Genomic DNA, 17,258 nt, shown 5'->3' on the forward strand with positions numbered 1-17,258 from the left:
CTTAATTCAACAGTGGAAATTTTTTGCACACAATTGTTTTGCTTTGGAAGAAACTTAAACAACTGAGTTAAATCAACACAACTTATTCATATTCAATAAAGCTGTGCATTTTGTGTTGATGAAATGTGGTTGAAACATGTTTAAATGAAGTAAGTTGAGCTCTTGGAACATTTTAATTCTTCACAATTTTGTCACTTTATTCCAACACTATTCAATAACTTTTACCCAAATACTACTTGGTCATGTAAATACTACATGTTGTCTTCATATTACATAATGTTCAACAAAGTCTAGATAACGTGAAAAGTTAATGGATTCACAACAACTTCCACTGTATCCATCCTACTATCTTTATCCGGGAGCTGGGGCATAACCCAGAAGTGATAGGGTAAGAGGCTGGGTACACCCTGGACAGGTCACCAGTCTCTCACAGAGAGACAACAACTATTTGCACTCACATTCACACTTATAGGTAATTTTGAATCGCCAATTAACCTAACTCAAATAACTGCATGACTTTTAACAGTGGGAGGAAACCAGATTACCCAGAGAGAACCCACTGCAAACTATCTAGATTGGGGATTTGAACGCATGCCCTTCTTGCTGTGAGGCAACGGTGTTAACCACCATGCCACCAAACTGTCAAACCAGGCTTAACAAAAGTAGGAAAGCTATGATTACAAGGCTTCATGCAGAGTTTTTGTCCTTGACAGGTTAAACCACAATAAATAGCGATAGCGTAAATGTGGTGTGTGTGTGTGTAGTTGTCTGCCTCTTATAAACCCAGTGACTTTCCTTTTCCCCTTGTGAATTTCAGTCCAGCAACTAATAATAATAATAATAATAATGGATTGGATTTATATAGCGCTTTTCAAGGCACCCAAAGGCACCCAAAGCGCTTTACAATGTCACTATTCATTCATTATTCATGCCCTGGGGCAGACTGACAGAAGCGAGGCTGCCGTATCGCACCATCGGCCCCTCTGGCCAACACCAGTAGGCGGTAGGGTAAAGTGTCTTGCCCAAGGACACAACGACAAGGACAGAGAGCCCAGGGATCGAACCAGCAACCTTCCGGTTACAGATGCGATTCCCAACCCCCTGAGCCACAGTCGGGCGTATATAACTACTCTTACTAGATCCTATCGTGTCATCTTAACAAGAACAAATTAAGTTGTTGAATATTATGCAGATCCTACATGATTTAATTACGTTCACCATAGAAACATGAAATAATTTGTTCAAATTACAAGTTATACTTTTGAAAATGCAACAACCGCCCAATTTCCTTTTTATGAGTGTAGGGAACTGTCTGATTGTTGAGCTTTGTTCTGTGTTATTGTAGATTCTTTACATTATAAAGTGCCTTGAGGCAGCTGTTATTGTCAATTTGCATTATATGAATAAAATGAAATTAATTGTTGGCATTTATTTAAAAACAAAAACCTTTGTTGACAAATAGGCAGCCAATGGTAAATGGACTACTCTACCTGAGCACTCTTTACATTCACACAAGCAGGTTTTTGGTTTTTTTACTATACTTTACTGGAGCAGTCTGAGATCAAACCATCAACCTTACAATTAATAGATGACCTGCTCTACCTCCTGAGCTACAGCCATTAAAGAAAACCATTAAAACCACCTTTGGAACTCCTCCTGCCTTTATGCCACCACCACTGTCATGGCAAAATGATGGTTGTTGGATAATTTCTGTGCTGTTGCAATGACACGAAGACTCAGTACATCCATCTGTTCCTCCGTCCGTCCATCCATCCATCAATCCATCAATCCACCTGGATGGGCTTGCAGAGGTAGTAGTGCAGAGAATCTCTGGACCAATATCCTCTTGATCCTCTAGTTCTTCTGGAGGGGACACATCAAGCCATTCAAGAGATGATCCCCTCTGTGTGTCCTGGGTCTGAACCACAAACACTGCTTGCTCTAATGTCTACGTATCGCCGATATGACAGAAGGTAAGGATGATTGCTGGAGGATTTCTGTGCTGTAGCAATAACACAAAGACTCAATCCGTCCATCTTTCCATCCATTTATCTGCCGATATAACATTAGGTAAGACTTACATACTATACCAAAGCTTAGGATCCAGACACATCAATGAGTGAGTAAAGTCTTCTACATATGTGCTCCTGTAAGTAATTTTTATCCACTTCTAAACCTTAAGTGGCCTTTTTTCCAATCACCTGACACTGATATGTTAACCCTTTGAGGTCAGAACCTTAACCCTAGCTCTATGTGTTGGGGAAAAGCAAAAAGAACTTTTGCGGACAATATTTAAATAGCGTTTGATGAGTCAGAATAATTATTTGTTTTGTCCTCTAGTTGACAAGATTTTGGAGTAATCACATGGGCTTGACAGGGTTGATGTCTTGGGGTAATTTTCGCTGCTTTCGATATAGCTGTGCAGTCATGGTTCAAGACACTTTCCCAAGACGTGAGTTTGGAAACCGGTGCCATCATTTGGTCTCACTGGCAGCTTTTTTTGTTTGTTGTTGGAACATGAGATTAAATCACATAAACAGATGATTCTTGCAGTAAAGGGACCAAACATGGTGCAGAGATAGGATGAAGGCTAAGACTGTTTATAAATGTGTGTGTGTGTGTGTGTGTGTGTGTGTGTGTGTGTGTGTGTGTGTGTGTGTGTGTGTGTGCCTTGTCCATGACGTTGTCCACCCCCTGGCACTGGAAGGGGTCTGAGGTCTGGGCACCATGGAAACTACCCACTGGGCCTCAGTGGGGAAGAACATCATGCACACACACGCTCTGTTTCTGTTGGACCGCCAAGCACGAATTCACTTGTTTGTGGAAATGTTAAGAATTCAAGCAATGAAGCTTAGAAAATTGAACGTGAACCAAAAGAGCAAAAGACTTTCTGGGCTGTAGCAGTGAGGCTCACACTGGCAGCTCAGCGGGATGAGGATCTCAGTCCTGATCTGGTGCTCGATTCTCGGTTCAAATTTTTCTATATTTTTGTTACGCTGAATGGCGTGAAATTTGCCTAGAAGGAAGAAAAAGAAAATATTTCAACCATTTAAAAACAGACTTTAATCCTAAAAATATAGACCTCACACCAGCTTTGAGTACGAGACAGCTCTCTTCCTTCTTCATTCTCTCCCTCATGGCTGGCTCTCGCTTTCCTTCAGCAGACAATGGCCTCTCTGTCTCTACTATTTAACCATTTTCTCACCTATCCCAAACACTCACACGCACACACACATAGAGGTGCGTATATAAACATCGCTCGGTGTAATTTTCATGTTTACGCCTTTTGAAGAACACGCACACATACGCACGCAGAGCCAAAAAAGGGGAAAAAGCAGCGATATCAGTGGTGTGATACCATCCCGAGGATGCCAGGGCAGAACTGAAGTGTGGCACATGCCTTTGATGTGAATCCAGAGCATGGGCATGTAACAAACGCAGATACCAAATTACACCCTGTCCTGCTTTGATCTCTAAAACCCCCACACCTGCTTCTACAGAGGTAATAAGATTGTGTGTGTGTGTATGTGTGTGTGGATCAGAGAGAGAGTGCGTGAAAGTCTTCTGTGGGATCTGTGCACATCTTCTTCTGCACAATCGGTGCTACAGATGCAGAAAGGTGCGTGCACCAGTGTGTATTTGCATGCCTGAGTGCAAATGTTTTATAGTACATGTTGTGTGTGTGTTGCAGAGTTGTTTGTGCTGTTTGTGAATTGGAGGGCAGCATTACAGCGCTGGGCCGTGGGGAACTAAACCCTGGCAGCAGCTTGTACGCGCCTGGTAAAAACATGTTCCTGGCGACCTTCTGCCGAGTTTGCCTTGTCGTCACGTCGTCCACAGTGGACTCCCCACTCTGCCTTCACAGCCACGATGATCAGGTTGCGTCTTGGATTTCCATCTTGAAGCACCCTCTAATCTTGTGACAGTGGAGCGTGAAGGGGGGGCCACTCCTCCGCCCTGTAAGGTTGCCTCTCCCCTGCCCGTGCAGGAATTAGCGCAACACATGTTTATGTGTCCCTCATTACCTAAACGTGCTGAGGGGTTTGTTTTTTGTTTTGGAGGGTTACGCTGACAGTGACAGATGAAGCAATCCGAATCAAATATTGAAGCAACATGATGTAACTGAAGACACAAGCTCTGTTTTTCAGATCGACACCGGGCTGCTTGGATAAATGATGACAGATGAGATCTGCAACCGTGAGATGAGCAACAAGAGGATAATCACAATGACTGCGTAGCTTTCGACCTGTAACTTCACATGTCATCGCTCTTGTGACTCACTTGTTTGCAGAAATCATCAGCGGCAGGAGGACAGGGAAATAACTTTATTTCACTCAAGCTTTTTGGAAATTTGCTTTTATTTTCTTTCATCACAGCTTGTTAAAAAAAAGGTTTGCCAGCATCAGTAGCAAAAAAGATGATCCATAAAATCCTTGCAAACCAAAATATGTTGTTGAAAGTACAAGAGCATATCATCTAAACTGCAAGAAAAGCACATTTCTGTGTTCAGAAATGCATTACAAAACATGATTGGCATTGTTTGGCACTAAGGTACGGTGGCCCTGAGAGGTCAAATGCACTGCAACTTAAGAAAACAGAAGCAGATAGAAAAACACAACGGAAATGTTTTCGGGGACAGAATAACGTGACAGATGAGCTGTGATGCGTGTCAATTTTAGTCACATGATTCATGTAATACTGTAGAAACATGTTTGGTATTAGCTATTTACTGTTAGCTTGTCACATCCGCGTCTGGTCCATCACCTTATTGTCTCCCCAAAAACTGTTCCGTTGTGCTTTGTGAAACTTTTTGTTTTGTTTTTGTTTAGTTATTGTGATGTTTTTTCTATTTGCTGGTGTGCGATACTGCAGTAGTAGTATGTACTGATCCAATACTAAGTATATACTAATACCAAGTACCAATACTTTTAACCTATAAAGCCAGCTTCTGTAGGGGAGCAGCGTGCCATTATTAATGAGAACAATCAGCATCAATTTGGAAATTCTGAGCACATTTTAATGACCACTAAATCACTGTGATTTTTACTTTCCACAATAATTATTTTACACAACAAAACACAACTTTTAGCTTTTTATGTATTTTAAATCTGAATGTTTTTGGAGACTGTCTTGTGCCTGTCTTTAAAGCAGTTTGGGTCAACTTCTGTTGGTTATTACATTCACAGACATTTTTGGAATTTATTTTTTCATTTTCAAAAACTAAAGTATCGATTCTATAGTGCCAGTATCGGTCGGATACCAATACCAGCATTGGTATCTAGAATATCGATATCTGGATCGATCTGCCCACCACTTTTCTTAAGTTGCAGTTGTTTAAAAGTTTATAAGTAAAAATAAGTCAAAAATAAGACACCTAGGGGATTCTGGTAGCCTAAAGGCCAAACCTGCCCCCCTGAAATCTGCTGTTTTCCAAGCAGAAGCTACAGTAGACTCTGCAACGATTGATTAGCAGTAACAGTCCGTTGATTTACTTCAACCTGAGTCTTCAGTCATGAATCAGAAGAAACTATGGATCCTTAAAGGCAACTTGTGTGTGAAAGGTTTTCTCAAACAGCCTACTTTTTGTTGTTGTTGTTGCTGTGCACTGAGCACAGTAACAAGGGGTTTGTGCATAAACAAAGGGTGATTTGAGGGGGCTGTAAAGGGGTTTGGCGTTGGCTCGATGGTGCCAGAAAATCTATGTTAACATGTTCTCAAGTGGAAAAAACTTTGTGCATGTACGACAATTTGTCTCCCTCGGTCGTTAAAATTAGTGAACGAGTCATCCAGTGCTTGTAAATACCAAAGCAGCGCGGGATAATGGGGATGATGATGATGAGTGCCGCGGGAGGTTGAGCGAACTCCGTGAGCGTCTGGCGGCGCTCAGTGGTGCGCTGAGAGACTTCATCAGCGCGACCCTGAGCAGGAGCTCATCAGAGGGGGAAAGAAGAAGGGCTCTTCAGAGGTCCCGTGTGAAACGTGGGCCACTAATAGAAAGGTGGCGCATTAGTGTGATGACACACAGCCATTATGGAGCTTGTTTACAAACACACGTAAACAGCTGCCTGCCAAAAATTGCCAAGTGATGTAATGGAAACTATGAAGGTGCTGGGATCTGCTGTCTCACCGGGAACAGAGGGCAAAGTATAAAGCCGCAGCTGCAGTACAATGTCAGCATGTTTTCCATCTGGGCATTAATACTGCAAGTTTATTTTACTGCAGCTACTAATGTCCTATTATGTTTGGCTGTGGCTGCATAATGAAATTATTTATGTGGGGAAATGTACTGAGGTTAAGGAAAAAGGGCACGCGTAAAAAGGTTTCCGAGGCACATAATTGAAGGCACTTCGATTTAAGGACATCTGTGCATATTCAAGTGTCCAAAATTCCTCCTGTGAGTGTGCTTAGAAAAGGACGCACAGCCTGGTTTTCCACGCAGTCTCTCGGTCGCGTTGGATGACCGCGGCGCTGTTCAGCTCGTCAAACACGCCGCTGTCAATCATCTCCTTCTGCCACTGCATGGACACTGCGCCCGTGCTGAACTCCCTGAAGAACTTCTCATCCTTGGTGTCAAACGTGACGTCCTTGATGTCAGAGTTGTCCTTGAACTCGTCCGCGTCTTTGGCGTAGACCACGTTGGGCTTTGGCACCCAGGGGGCCTCCAGCAGGCCCGCCTCCAGTCGGTGGAAGTTGATGCTGTTGAAGAACTCGTGGCTTCGTGGGTCATCGCCTCTAAAGGTGATGGATTAAGAGGAAGTGTTACTTTGAGGCATTCAGAGAAATGCCTTGTCCATTAACACAAAACATGTCAGAAATATGTGACGAGAAGTTATTGCCACGCATTCAGAATCATCTGCCTCGCTTCCCCTTCTGTTGATTTTTTTATTTTTACACCCATATTCTACACCACTCCATCCAGCTTCAACCTTTCTGCACTTATCTTGACTCAGAGGTTATAATGAAGGTGACACATTACTGAGGAGTTTAAATAATTGAAATTATTGAAAACACGTAACTCCAGTGACCTAAAGTTTCACTGTCAATACAATAAACACATGTTCTTCTTGCATTTATGTAATTACAGAGCCGCTATGAAGCTATACCTATAAGCGGCTCTGTAAGTTTGTGCAAATGAAGCGAATTAAAAATAGCCTTCTTTGCTAACAAATAAAACTCAGAGCAGCTGAATGGCTTTAAAAATAGTAAAAGTAGAAAAATAATTGGGTCCAGCTGCAGATCAGCCAGCTGTGTTGGCAGGAAAAGCAAAAAAATCTGTTCGTGCTCTGTTGTTAACTTTTCTCATTGGCTCCTTGGGAAACTCAGGACTGACCATGAACGTTTATGCATCCAATATATAAATATAAACATATGAAATTTGTTTCATAGGCTACAAATTTTTATAATTGGAGAATGTAAAGAATCACACAAAGTACATTTTTGTCACATGGAGCTGCTGGAGAGGACCAAAAGCAGAGCTGATGGTCACAAAGTTCCTCTGAAAGGCTTCGAGGACACACCCTCCCTTTGTTGTGATGCTTGGAGAGAACTTAAGACGACAAGTTAAAAATATAAAAATAAACTGAAGCAGAGAAGTTTGAAAGTCACAAAATAAAAATCAAAGCACATTCAAGTCGGTGCCTTCGTTTTCGCTCAGGTAATAATTTCCTTTTTGAACAAATTTAGCGCCCCCTTGTGTTGGTGTGGTTGTAGTACTTCATCAGTGTTCACGTTGATGCTTTTTTCTATCATTTGTGGTCGAAATCGAGCAATCTCTACTCAGGATTGTCTTAAGTGCTTCTTATGAAGGCCCCTTTGGTTCGTGGAGATGTTTCACCTCTCATTCAAGAGACTTCCTCAGTTCTGTAAACTGACTGGATTTGGTGTTGGATAAGTGAGCGCAGGAAAATCTACAAGCAGGGGTTAAATATGTCGGACAGTTCTTAGAACTGAGGAAGCCTGTTTGATGAGAGGGGACAAAGCAAAAAGCAAAAAGAAATCCAGCTGCATTCGTTTCAAGCGCTTAAGACAAACATGAGCTGAGAACCCACACTACACTGTTTCTCCTCAGAATGCTGAAATATTTATTTCTGTTTATTAAAGACTTCCTGGTCCCATTTCTTGTAAAAACCACACCAAGAGCCATGGCATGTTTTCATAAGTAAAAAAAAAGGAAGTGAGACTTTTTCTGCTGCCGGGCGACTTCGCTCCATTACATCTAGACCATTCAAACTTTCAGTGTTTTTCTTACTGGCACCCAAAGCGACGCGCCACCCTCTTCTTGAGGAAGCGGCTGATAATATCTTTGGTGGGAGCATCGAAGGATTTGTGTTCAAACTTGCACTCGTCCTCCAGGGTGCGGCGAGTCACCTCATCGTTCTGCACCTTCTCCCTGAAGTCTCTGAAAGGCAAGCGGGCGGCCACCATCTCATAAATGCTGCATCCCAGGGACCACCAGTCCACAGAGTAGCGGTAGTACTCCTGCTTCAGAACCTCAGGGGCCATGTAGCCAGTCGTACCAGCCTGACCACACACAGAGGGCACAAGAAGAGAATTTAGGTTTTCATTGTTTACAGGTTTTTGGGTTATTTTGTTGTGGCATTCAACTAAATTAAGCTCCAAAGAATTGTCAGTCATTTGCTGAGGTGTGTGAATGTAGTATGGGGTGGGAGAAATGGGGGGAAATGGATAATCACGGTAGGAAATTAACAAAAGGCGACAAAACATTGCTGCTTCCTTAGCAATTTATGATTCTGATAGGCACCTAAAGGCCCAAAGTGTACAAGCTGTTCAAGAGTGATTCAATATCAAAACATGACATTGTTTCAATATTAAAAAAGGGTGCAAGAGTGACGTTCGGTCAACATCAGATTTCATCGTTGATTCAATGGAATCACCTGATATTGACTAAACATTGAAACCACGTCTCCTTGCTATCTGGGTTGATACAAGCCAGGATGGATCCAGGCTTCATGTCCTTCACACCAAAGTCTGTCGCAGCAGAACTCCACACTCATCAGACCAGGAAATGTTTTTCTCGTCTGATGCAAATTGTAGCCCCAGTTTCCTGGTCTCAGCTGACAGGAGGGGCACTCTGACATCATCAAAGTATTTTCACCCAGAGAACTGAGAACAGGATGTTTTCTCTTTTCAGACCATGCTCTGCAAACCCTGCAGATGTTTGAGTGGGGAAAATCCCAGCAGATCCAACAGCCTTTGAAACACTCAGACCAGCCTGTTTGGCACCAACAACCACACCACATTCAAATTTATTTACATCACCTCTCTTGTTCATTCTGGTGCTCAGTTTGAACTTCACTAGGTCACATTGACTCTCTCTCTGTGTCTAAATGCATTAATGATCGGCTAATGAGATATTTGCATCACTGACGGTCTTGTCAGGTGTTACAATTTTGTCAAAGGCTTCTGTGGGTCTGACTTCCTTTGCATACAGAGGAGTTGCCCCCTGCTGGCCATTGAACAGAATGCAGGTTTAGGGCACTTAAGTATTTATTATTTTGCTCAAGAGCTGGTTGTGGAGCTGACAGACAGCAGTCTCTGATAGCCAGAAATACTAAAGTCCGAGATTCAAAAGACACAACTGTTAACCCTTGTATGGTGTTCGGGTCTGTGAGACCCGTGTTCAGTTTTTTTCAAAAGAAAAATTAAACAATTAATTATTTTTTCACGTGTAAATGTGTTGTGTCTTTCCACTCACTCCACTTGATTATAACTGATTTATTTATAACATTTTATATAAAAGAAAAACGAGAAGCACATTAATTCATAAATGTGATCTAACAAAGGTAAAGGGAAAAAATTAACCATGTTTGCTGTTCATATGTCTTGTAATTGGGATGAAGTAAACATCTGTTGAGTAATTTAACATAAAATTGTTTGATAGTGTTAATTTGGAAAGCCAAAACTCTAGCGGGTCCACCAGACCCATGAACACTGGCTGAGTAACAAAAATACGAACACCACACAAGGGTTAAAAAAAGACCTTTTTCTGAAACCATTATAAAGCAGGGAATGAACGTCAACATGATAATCTACTCCAACAAATCATTTATAGTTTGAATAATTATTTCAGTTATCTGCAACAAGAAGAAGCTGGATAAGATGTACAGCTTCTGTTTAATTGAATGTAACAAAAAACAATAAAACATCAAGATAAAAATGAAGATGCTAGAATGCACCAAAACAAGATAAAGAGAAAATGATGATCCTTTAAAGCGGGGGTGTCAAATGTAAGGCCCAAGGACCAGAATCGGCCTGGTAAACACTACAATCTGGCCCACTGGATGGCTTTGGAAAATTTGGAAAAAGGGTATAAATTTGCAATCTTTACTGCAGAAATGTAATTAAATAATCGATAAATAACTGAATTTCTGAATTTCCCGGAGGAACCCACCCGAGGGATTAATAAAGTTTCATCTAATCTAAATTATTAAATGACAGCTGTTTTTTCAATATCTGCTCTATAGATTGTAGGTTTTTTTTATTCAGTCCACAGTAAATAAAGAAAGAAAATGAGATTTTTTTTTGTAAATGAACTAAAGCTTTGAATTTTAAAATTACAAGACTGTCTGAAAAATTAAACAACCACACAGTTTTCTGTAATCTTACACATTTCTTACAAATTTAAGCCCAAAGAGAGATTACATTTCCTACAGCAGCGTTTCTTTTTCAGGTAGAAAAACCAAGACATGTGATTGAAGTTGAACTTCTCTACTTATATTGAAACTAAATAAATAAACGAGTAGTTAAACTCTCTGGTCAGCAGATCGAATGCTTCTGATCAGACGACCCCACTCAGACGAGACCGGGTGTTCTCTTTGGTTGCTCCCAAACTGTGGAACAGCGTTCCCCTCACAGTCAAATCTGCTCCCTCCACTCAGTCCTTTAAAACTAGACCTAAAACCTCTTTTTACACACTGGCATTTGAGTCCTCCTGTACCTGCACCTGCCAACATATATTTCTTGCTTATTACTTTCCCTTTTTTTTTCATTTTACATTTTGTACAACACAAGTTGTACACCTCAGATCAAAGTGGGCTGTATGTGACCATGCCTGCTTTAATAGGCACTTGTGAGACTCATCCAGTGAGTGGAGGCCTGCTCTACCTCTACCTTACATTTCTCAGGCTACGCAGCGTCCAACCGTGGATGAGGTCAGGCACCTTTTAATGAGATTCATTTGGGTTACACAGGGCTGTGCACTTATTCGTTGTTGGCCTGAGCAGGACTGGGAGTCAATAAATCTATTCCTGGTAAGCTCCTTGGAATGGCAGGTGAACACACTGTGAGAGAATTCAGTGTTAATGTCAGTGAGGATTTCCTTAGTGAAGCAGAAAAATAATACAAAGCATTGGGTGGCCATGCAGGACAATAAAACAAGAGATTCTCTGGTATGGAGAGTAGAATTTCTTACTCTTGCACAAACCACAGAGAGCCTCTGATCCTGCACATATCTGACACTGAAAGTCAAGGCTAATCTAGAGACACTCACCTTCTGCCAGATCATTTTGCCCTTGGACAGCTCCACAGCCAATCCGAGGTCTGACAGGCGACATTGTCCTTTACCATCCAGCAGCACATTTTCAGGCTTCATATCACGGTACACGATGCCCATGTTGTGCAAGTGCAGGAGGCCACTGGTTATCTGGGCTGTGTAGTAAACCACACGCTCCATCCGTATGCCTCTCTTCCCTAAGTCGTATATGTGGAACCTGAGGTCTCCTCCAGTCATCAGGTCCATTACCAGGCACAGGTGGTGTCTGCTGTTGTAAGCGTAAGCCAGGTTTACGATAAAAAGGCTGTTGACCTTTTCCAGAATCTGCTTCTCCACGAGAGCCATTCTCTCACCGCCTTTCTTCTTCAAACGCCTCTTATCCAGCTTCTTGCAGGCGTACATCTGGCCCGTGTGCTTCACCTGCACCGCGCACACCTGACGGACAAATTTATGACAAATCAATATGAAACATGTTTGAGCTACTTTCTGCTCTAAAGGACAAACTAGCCATGTTGCTATCACAACAGCCTAAAGGTGCTTTATGTTGCAAGATAAAGACAATATCATAGAGAAAACCAACAATCAGATGATTCCCTATGAGCAAGCACTTGGAGACAGTGGGAAGGAAAAACTCCCTCTTAACAGGAAGAAACCTCCAGAACAAGCCTCGGGGAGCGGCAGCCACCATTTAGGATTAAAGTGAGGAAGACAAGACAAAGGATACAATATAATACACAATAATAAATTGTACGACATAACATTATTCTGTAGAGGTGATTTAGGGGGATTATTTAAGTTAGTAGCCTGCCTCACTAATGTGAGTCGCACTTTCGTGCTATTGGGCTGTAGCAGGAAAATCTGTTGACTGTCCAAACACTTTTATTCTGACATTAATGTTTTTGGCACTCACCTCACCAAAGCCACCTTTTCCAAGAGTCCTGAACTCATAAAAGTATTTGTCAGTGATCTTCTGCCTCTCGTACTCCTTCCACTGCAGAAACCTGTAGAAGAACTGGCTTTTCAGGTACTCTGAGAAAGGTCTTCCCTTCAGGAACTCTCTAGTGGCTTCTCTCAGCTGGTCCAAAATCACCTCATCAAAGTTACTGTCTGATAAGTCCTTGCATGTTTCAGCATCCTCTTCGGTGAAGTAGGACAGGAATCCCGTAGACTGAGACTGGCAGAACTTGGCGAGGATCGTCTGTTTGGCTTTTTCTCTTTTTTCATCTTCGGCAAAGCTCCACTTGCTCAGCTCATCCAGAAACTCAGCAGCAGCCGCGTACTGGTCGTTAGAGGTCAGGAGAAACTGCTGGAACAGCTTGCTCCCGATAGGCTGTTGCTCGCAGAGTGACTCGTACATCTCTCCCTCTGCTGCCTGGAGAGCAGAGGTCTTCTTCAGCTTGGGCAGCGTCAGGGAGAGTCTCCGTTTCCTCAGCTCGTTGCGATCGATCTGCTGGGCCTTCAGGTAGGTGGTGTTGGCCACCAAGTTGTCCAATCCTAGCAGGTCACCCATGCTGGATGGATCCTGTGGCACACCAGCGGGCAGTGGATGAACTTAAAATGCTGACGTTAACCCATCTGCAAGTTCTACGCTCAACTGAGCACCTGCATCCTGAGCATCCCTCACTTCTTGGGCCATGCATGTTTGAGTCCTTAAAAGCACCACCGTCCTTAGGGATTTGTTGGTGGCTAAGGGTTTATTCGTATGTGGCACACGGGGAAAGCAACTTATGTGGTTTGAACTTAAGAGGCTTTATCCTGGTCTATTCATAGGAGTTACAAAGTGACTGTGTGCAGTAATTGGGCTGCCAGTATAACACGATGAGGTGGCTGATAAGGACCCTAACAAGTTATTGTAGAGTTAATGAACTCTTCATGAGAGTATAATGCCACTGACAAGGCTATATGTGCATGCAATTTGGTATGCACACTTGGTTTATTATAACTTTATTATAGTCTTCACTAAATGAGTCATAATTGGCTCAGTAGCAGCTCAGGAATTGATTTTTCCCAACAGCTAACAAAGCGTCTGAAGACTTAAACGCCACCTTGACTCACTTTAATATCTTTGCTTGTTTTAAAACAACCAACATGTGTACTAATTCTGAATATAATTTTTTTAAAACCTCAGATTATACATGACTGGATTTTCTGTTTCCTCTTTTACTTTATGGACAGAATAGCATGAAAAACTGGATGAATACAGTTTATAATTTATACCAAATTCTAACCCTACCATCTGAATGTTCGCAGCAGAAATTGAGACTCATCTGAACAGGGGACTTTTTTTCCCCCAACATTTTGTCATCACCCAGTTTGAACTGGAGCCTCAGCTTCCTGTTCTTAGCTGACAGAAGGTGGTGGTGGTCTTCTGCCGCTGTAGCCCATCTGCTTTAAGGTTCAGCACCTGCATTCAGAGATGCTCTTCTGCATACTCTGCAGTCTGACCAAACTCCTCTGACATCAAGAAATCTTCCCAGAATATTAGCATTTTGTGAAATACTCAGATTACCTTGTTTGCCACCAATAATCATGAGACATTCAAAATCACTTCACCTTTCTTCCTCATTCTGATGCTGTTTGAATTTCTGTAGATCACAGACTACACCTACATGCCTAGATATGATGATGATAACAAGCATCTAAACCTAATAAAGTGTTCAGTGAGTCATATCATATCATACAGAGTTTATTCAAACTTCTTACTGAAAACCCCCCACATATTACAGATCTTCAGTCTCTTTTTTTTTTTTAAAAGAAGAGAAAAGGGTCACATATTCAAGGTGTGCCAAACACCACCACAGACACCAATGTAAAGCTAACAAGTGACCAAACAATTCAACATATTTCATCCATCTTCTTCAGGGCTCCATGAGTAACCAGTCTGTGCAGCTTTCATTTTGTCCTTCCTCTGGTACCGGGACTACTGAAAACATGCAATCAATAAGCAGGAGGACAACTGCGGTGTCAGCGGCTCCGCACAAGGCTCTGCAGTGATCACTGCCAAGTCTGTCACCGCTTTGGGGTGCACGCAGGTGTAATCCACCTGGATGTGCAGCTTATTTGCCGATTCTCTGAACCACCCAGTCCTGCTGGCAGAGGGGGCAGCGGTTGTTCTGCTTCACCCACAGGGACATGCAGCAGTTATGGAAGGAGTGGTTGCATTCTCCCCACACAACTGAAACACAAAGGCAGAGCATAAGTGGCACATATTGAAAAACCATTTACAATAAGCTAAAAACAAAACACGACAGTCCTATTCATAAAGGCATTTACCATGCAAAAATAGCACCCCAAGGATTAGATTAGGTGCCCTTTGATACCTTATATTTATATCAAAATGCTAATAAATTGTCATATAAAATCTCTGCTTTATATTTTAAAAGAAAGAAGTAAAAGGTTATTATCTTGTATTTTGCCTGGCTCAACGAGTTTGTCTAACAGCTCCAACTAGCTACTGTTAGCTTCTTCTTTTTTCCCCCTTTTTTCTATAGATTAACCTGCCGAGTGTCTGTGCTGCTAATAAATATGTCAGTGCTGGCAGGGTCTTACCAACACAGTCCTCCTGTTTATTTTCCGCCTGGCATCGTAGACACGCATCTGAAAATGAAGAACAATGTTAGAGTACCTCCACACGCCGGGCCGTTCGGGTTTTAAAGGTACAAGTAGCCAAGTTAGCTCCGTTAGCTCCTTGGACTCACCCATTACTTGTACTCGGCAAATGGCACAAGTGTCACACTCAACGTCCCAGCTCCACATAGCTACAGCATTCCACTTCTTCAGGGAAAACATCTTGTCCCCACCCGACTTGGAGCCCGACGAAGTATTGTGAGAGAGGACTAAACCTGGCTCGTCGCCGTCATCCATCTCTGCCGCACTGTAAATACACGCAGCTTAGCTAGGCTAAACAAAATGGATGAAACAGCTGGGTGATGCTAGCGCCAATGCTAGCAGGTTTAGCATGTGTCTTGTCTCCATAGAGACAGAAGAGGGCACTGTTTACCAGGAATTATCCACGTCCCAAAGGAACCGCACACTGACTAGTCTCTGCTTCACTTTCTCATTTTGCAGGAAAAAGTTTAATCTTTGAAATACTGAATGTCCTCAATACTTTATGGTAACATAAAATAATTAAATCTTAAGAAGTATATTTAAAATACTGTGTAAAAGTCTTGAGGCGCTCCCATTTTTTATATTTCTCAAGAAAATACATTTGAAAAAACAGCATATAAGACAAAAACAGAATTAGTACAGTTCTAGCGAGTTTAAAAGTCAACCTTTATTTCTCAACACATTCTGAACTCTCTTAGGCAAACTTTCTTTTAATTTCTTTAAGCAGTCTTCAGGAATAGTTCTGCAGGCTTCTTGAAGGACATTCAAATCTCTTCTTTGGATGTTGGCTGCCTGTGTGTAGTGTTCTCGGTTAAAATGATCCCACATTGCCTCAATAATGTTGAGGTTCGGGCTCTGGGGAGGCCCATCCATGACTGATGGTCTTACAATGAGTGAGTCCAATATGTTTTTTGTCAACTAGATGTTTTCCACGTGGTACTGAATAGTGGATCAAAACATGATGGTATTTTCTGAGTTCATAATTACACCTATTTTGGTGAGATTACCAACACTACTGGCTGAAATGCAACCCCAGTTCAACAGTCGTAAACACTCACTGTTATGCCTCTCTCCTGACCTCCCTGTTTCACTTCCTTAACAATGGCTTCCTGACAGCCATTGTTAAGGCACACACACATTGGCAAGCTACATTGTAGCCACAGCTGCCCTGGGGCGCACTGACAGAGGCAAGGCTGCCAGACACTGGCGCCACCGGGCCCTCTGACCACCACCGGTAGGCAAACATGGGGTTAGTATCTTGCCCAAGGATATTTGGCATGCAGCCAGGAGGCAGCCTGGGATCGAACCACCGACCTTCTGCCACCTGAGCTACAGCCACCCCACTGTAGCTCACCCCACTACCCAACAGTAGGATCAGCTGAAGGGCCAGTTGTCAGGTCTTGGTTGAATTTCATTGTTTATACATTTAACTAAAGACGTGTTTAAAAATGTTCAGGTACCAGGATTGGACTAAAAATAAATAAATAAATAAATAAATAAATAAGGGATAAGCAAGAAGCTGTTTGATATTTTTGCTAAACTGTGTTTGTGATTGGTTTTTTTTATAGATCTCTGCAATAACCAAGAAGAAACTATAAAAATCTGTAGCCTACATATTCCGGGAGCTTTGAACCTTCCATTTAGACCCATATACTGATCAGTAAAGTGTATACTTAGGTCACAGAGCAACAATTTCAAGGATCATTTTGTGCAGCAAGGTGTGCAGAAACTGTCAGTTTTTCACCAAGAGATTAAATACACACCAATCAGGTCATTATGACCACTGTCATGAATTACACTAATCATCTCTTCAACACGGCACCTGACGGTGGTTGGGATAGATCAGTGAGTAAACACTTTGTCTTCAAAGTTGATGTGTTGGAAGAAGGAAAAATGGGCGAGTGTAAGGATTTGAGCGAGTTTGACAAGGGCCAAATTGTGGGAGCTAGACAACTACGTGAGAGCATCCCCATAACTGCAGCTCTTGTGGGGTGTTCCCGGTCTGCAGTGCTAAGTATCCTTCAAAAGTGGTCCAAGGAAAGGATAGTGGTGAACCATCGACAGGGTCGCCCGAACCAACAGATAACCTACTGCTAAACTGCTGAAAAAGTTAATGCTGGTTTTGATGGAACACAGT

At 42.2% G+C, this 17,258-nt stretch overlaps 2 protein-coding genes across 2 annotated transcripts; both read right to left on the minus strand.

The window, feature by feature from the left end:
* Positions 1-6,404: 6,404 nt before the first annotated feature.
* On the minus strand, positions 6,405-13,022 carry LOC146618591 (rhodopsin kinase grk7-b-like). The gene is made up of 4 exons (XM_085371768.1): positions 12,423-13,022; positions 11,510-11,947; positions 8,249-8,520; positions 6,405-6,732 (listed from the first exon to the last, which is right to left on the minus strand). Exons 1-4 carry the CDS (start codon positions 13,020-13,022, stop codon positions 6,405-6,407), a joined length of 1,638 nt encoding a protein of 545 aa, XP_085227894.1.
* A 1,179-nt stretch (positions 13,023-14,201) lies between these two features.
* rnf7 (ring finger protein 7) lies at positions 14,202-15,416 on the minus strand. The gene is made up of 3 exons (XM_085370639.1): positions 15,211-15,416; positions 15,062-15,109; positions 14,202-14,687 (listed from the first exon to the last, which is right to left on the minus strand). The coding sequence occupies exons 1-3, from the start codon at positions 15,374-15,376 to the stop codon at positions 14,569-14,571; spliced, it is 333 nt and encodes a 110-aa protein (XP_085226765.1). The 5' UTR covers positions 15,377-15,416; the 3' UTR covers positions 14,202-14,568.
* Between the last annotated feature and the right edge of the window lie 1,842 nt (positions 15,417-17,258).

Source organism: Diplotaxodon limnothrissa, linkage group LG14, assembly GCF_057381915.1.
Source record: "Diplotaxodon limnothrissa isolate DT_005_m linkage group LG14, D_limnothrissa_male_GT1.1, whole genome shotgun sequence".
NCBI classification, from domain to species: domain Eukaryota; kingdom Metazoa; phylum Chordata; class Actinopteri; order Cichliformes; family Cichlidae; genus Diplotaxodon; species Diplotaxodon limnothrissa.

Bases quoted from the DNA above. Each gene is read 5' to 3' on its own strand.
- LOC146618591 (XM_085371768.1), bottom strand. From the start codon at position 13,022: ATGGGTGACCTGCTAGGATTGGACAACTTGGTGGCCAACACCACCTAC. The intron at 11,948-12,422 runs GTGAGTGCCAAA...TTTGTCCGTCAG, and splicing joins GAAAAGGTGGCTTTGGTGAG to GTGTGCGCGGTGCAGGTGAA. The intron at 6,733-8,248 runs GTAAGAAAAACA...CATCACCTTTAG, and splicing joins GCGCGTCGCTTTGGGTGCCA to AGGCGATGACCCACGAAGCC.
- rnf7 (XM_085370639.1), bottom strand. From the start codon at position 15,376: ATGGATGACGGCGACGAGCCAGGTTTAGTCCTCTCTCACAATACTTCG. The intron at 15,110-15,210 runs GTGAGTCCAAGG...CTTCATTTTCAG, and splicing joins TTGCCGAGTACAAGTAATGG to ATGCGTGTCTACGATGCCAG. The intron at 14,688-15,061 runs GTAAGACCCTGC...TTTGTGTTTCAG, and splicing joins TAAACAGGAGGACTGTGTTG to TTGTGTGGGGAGAATGCAAC.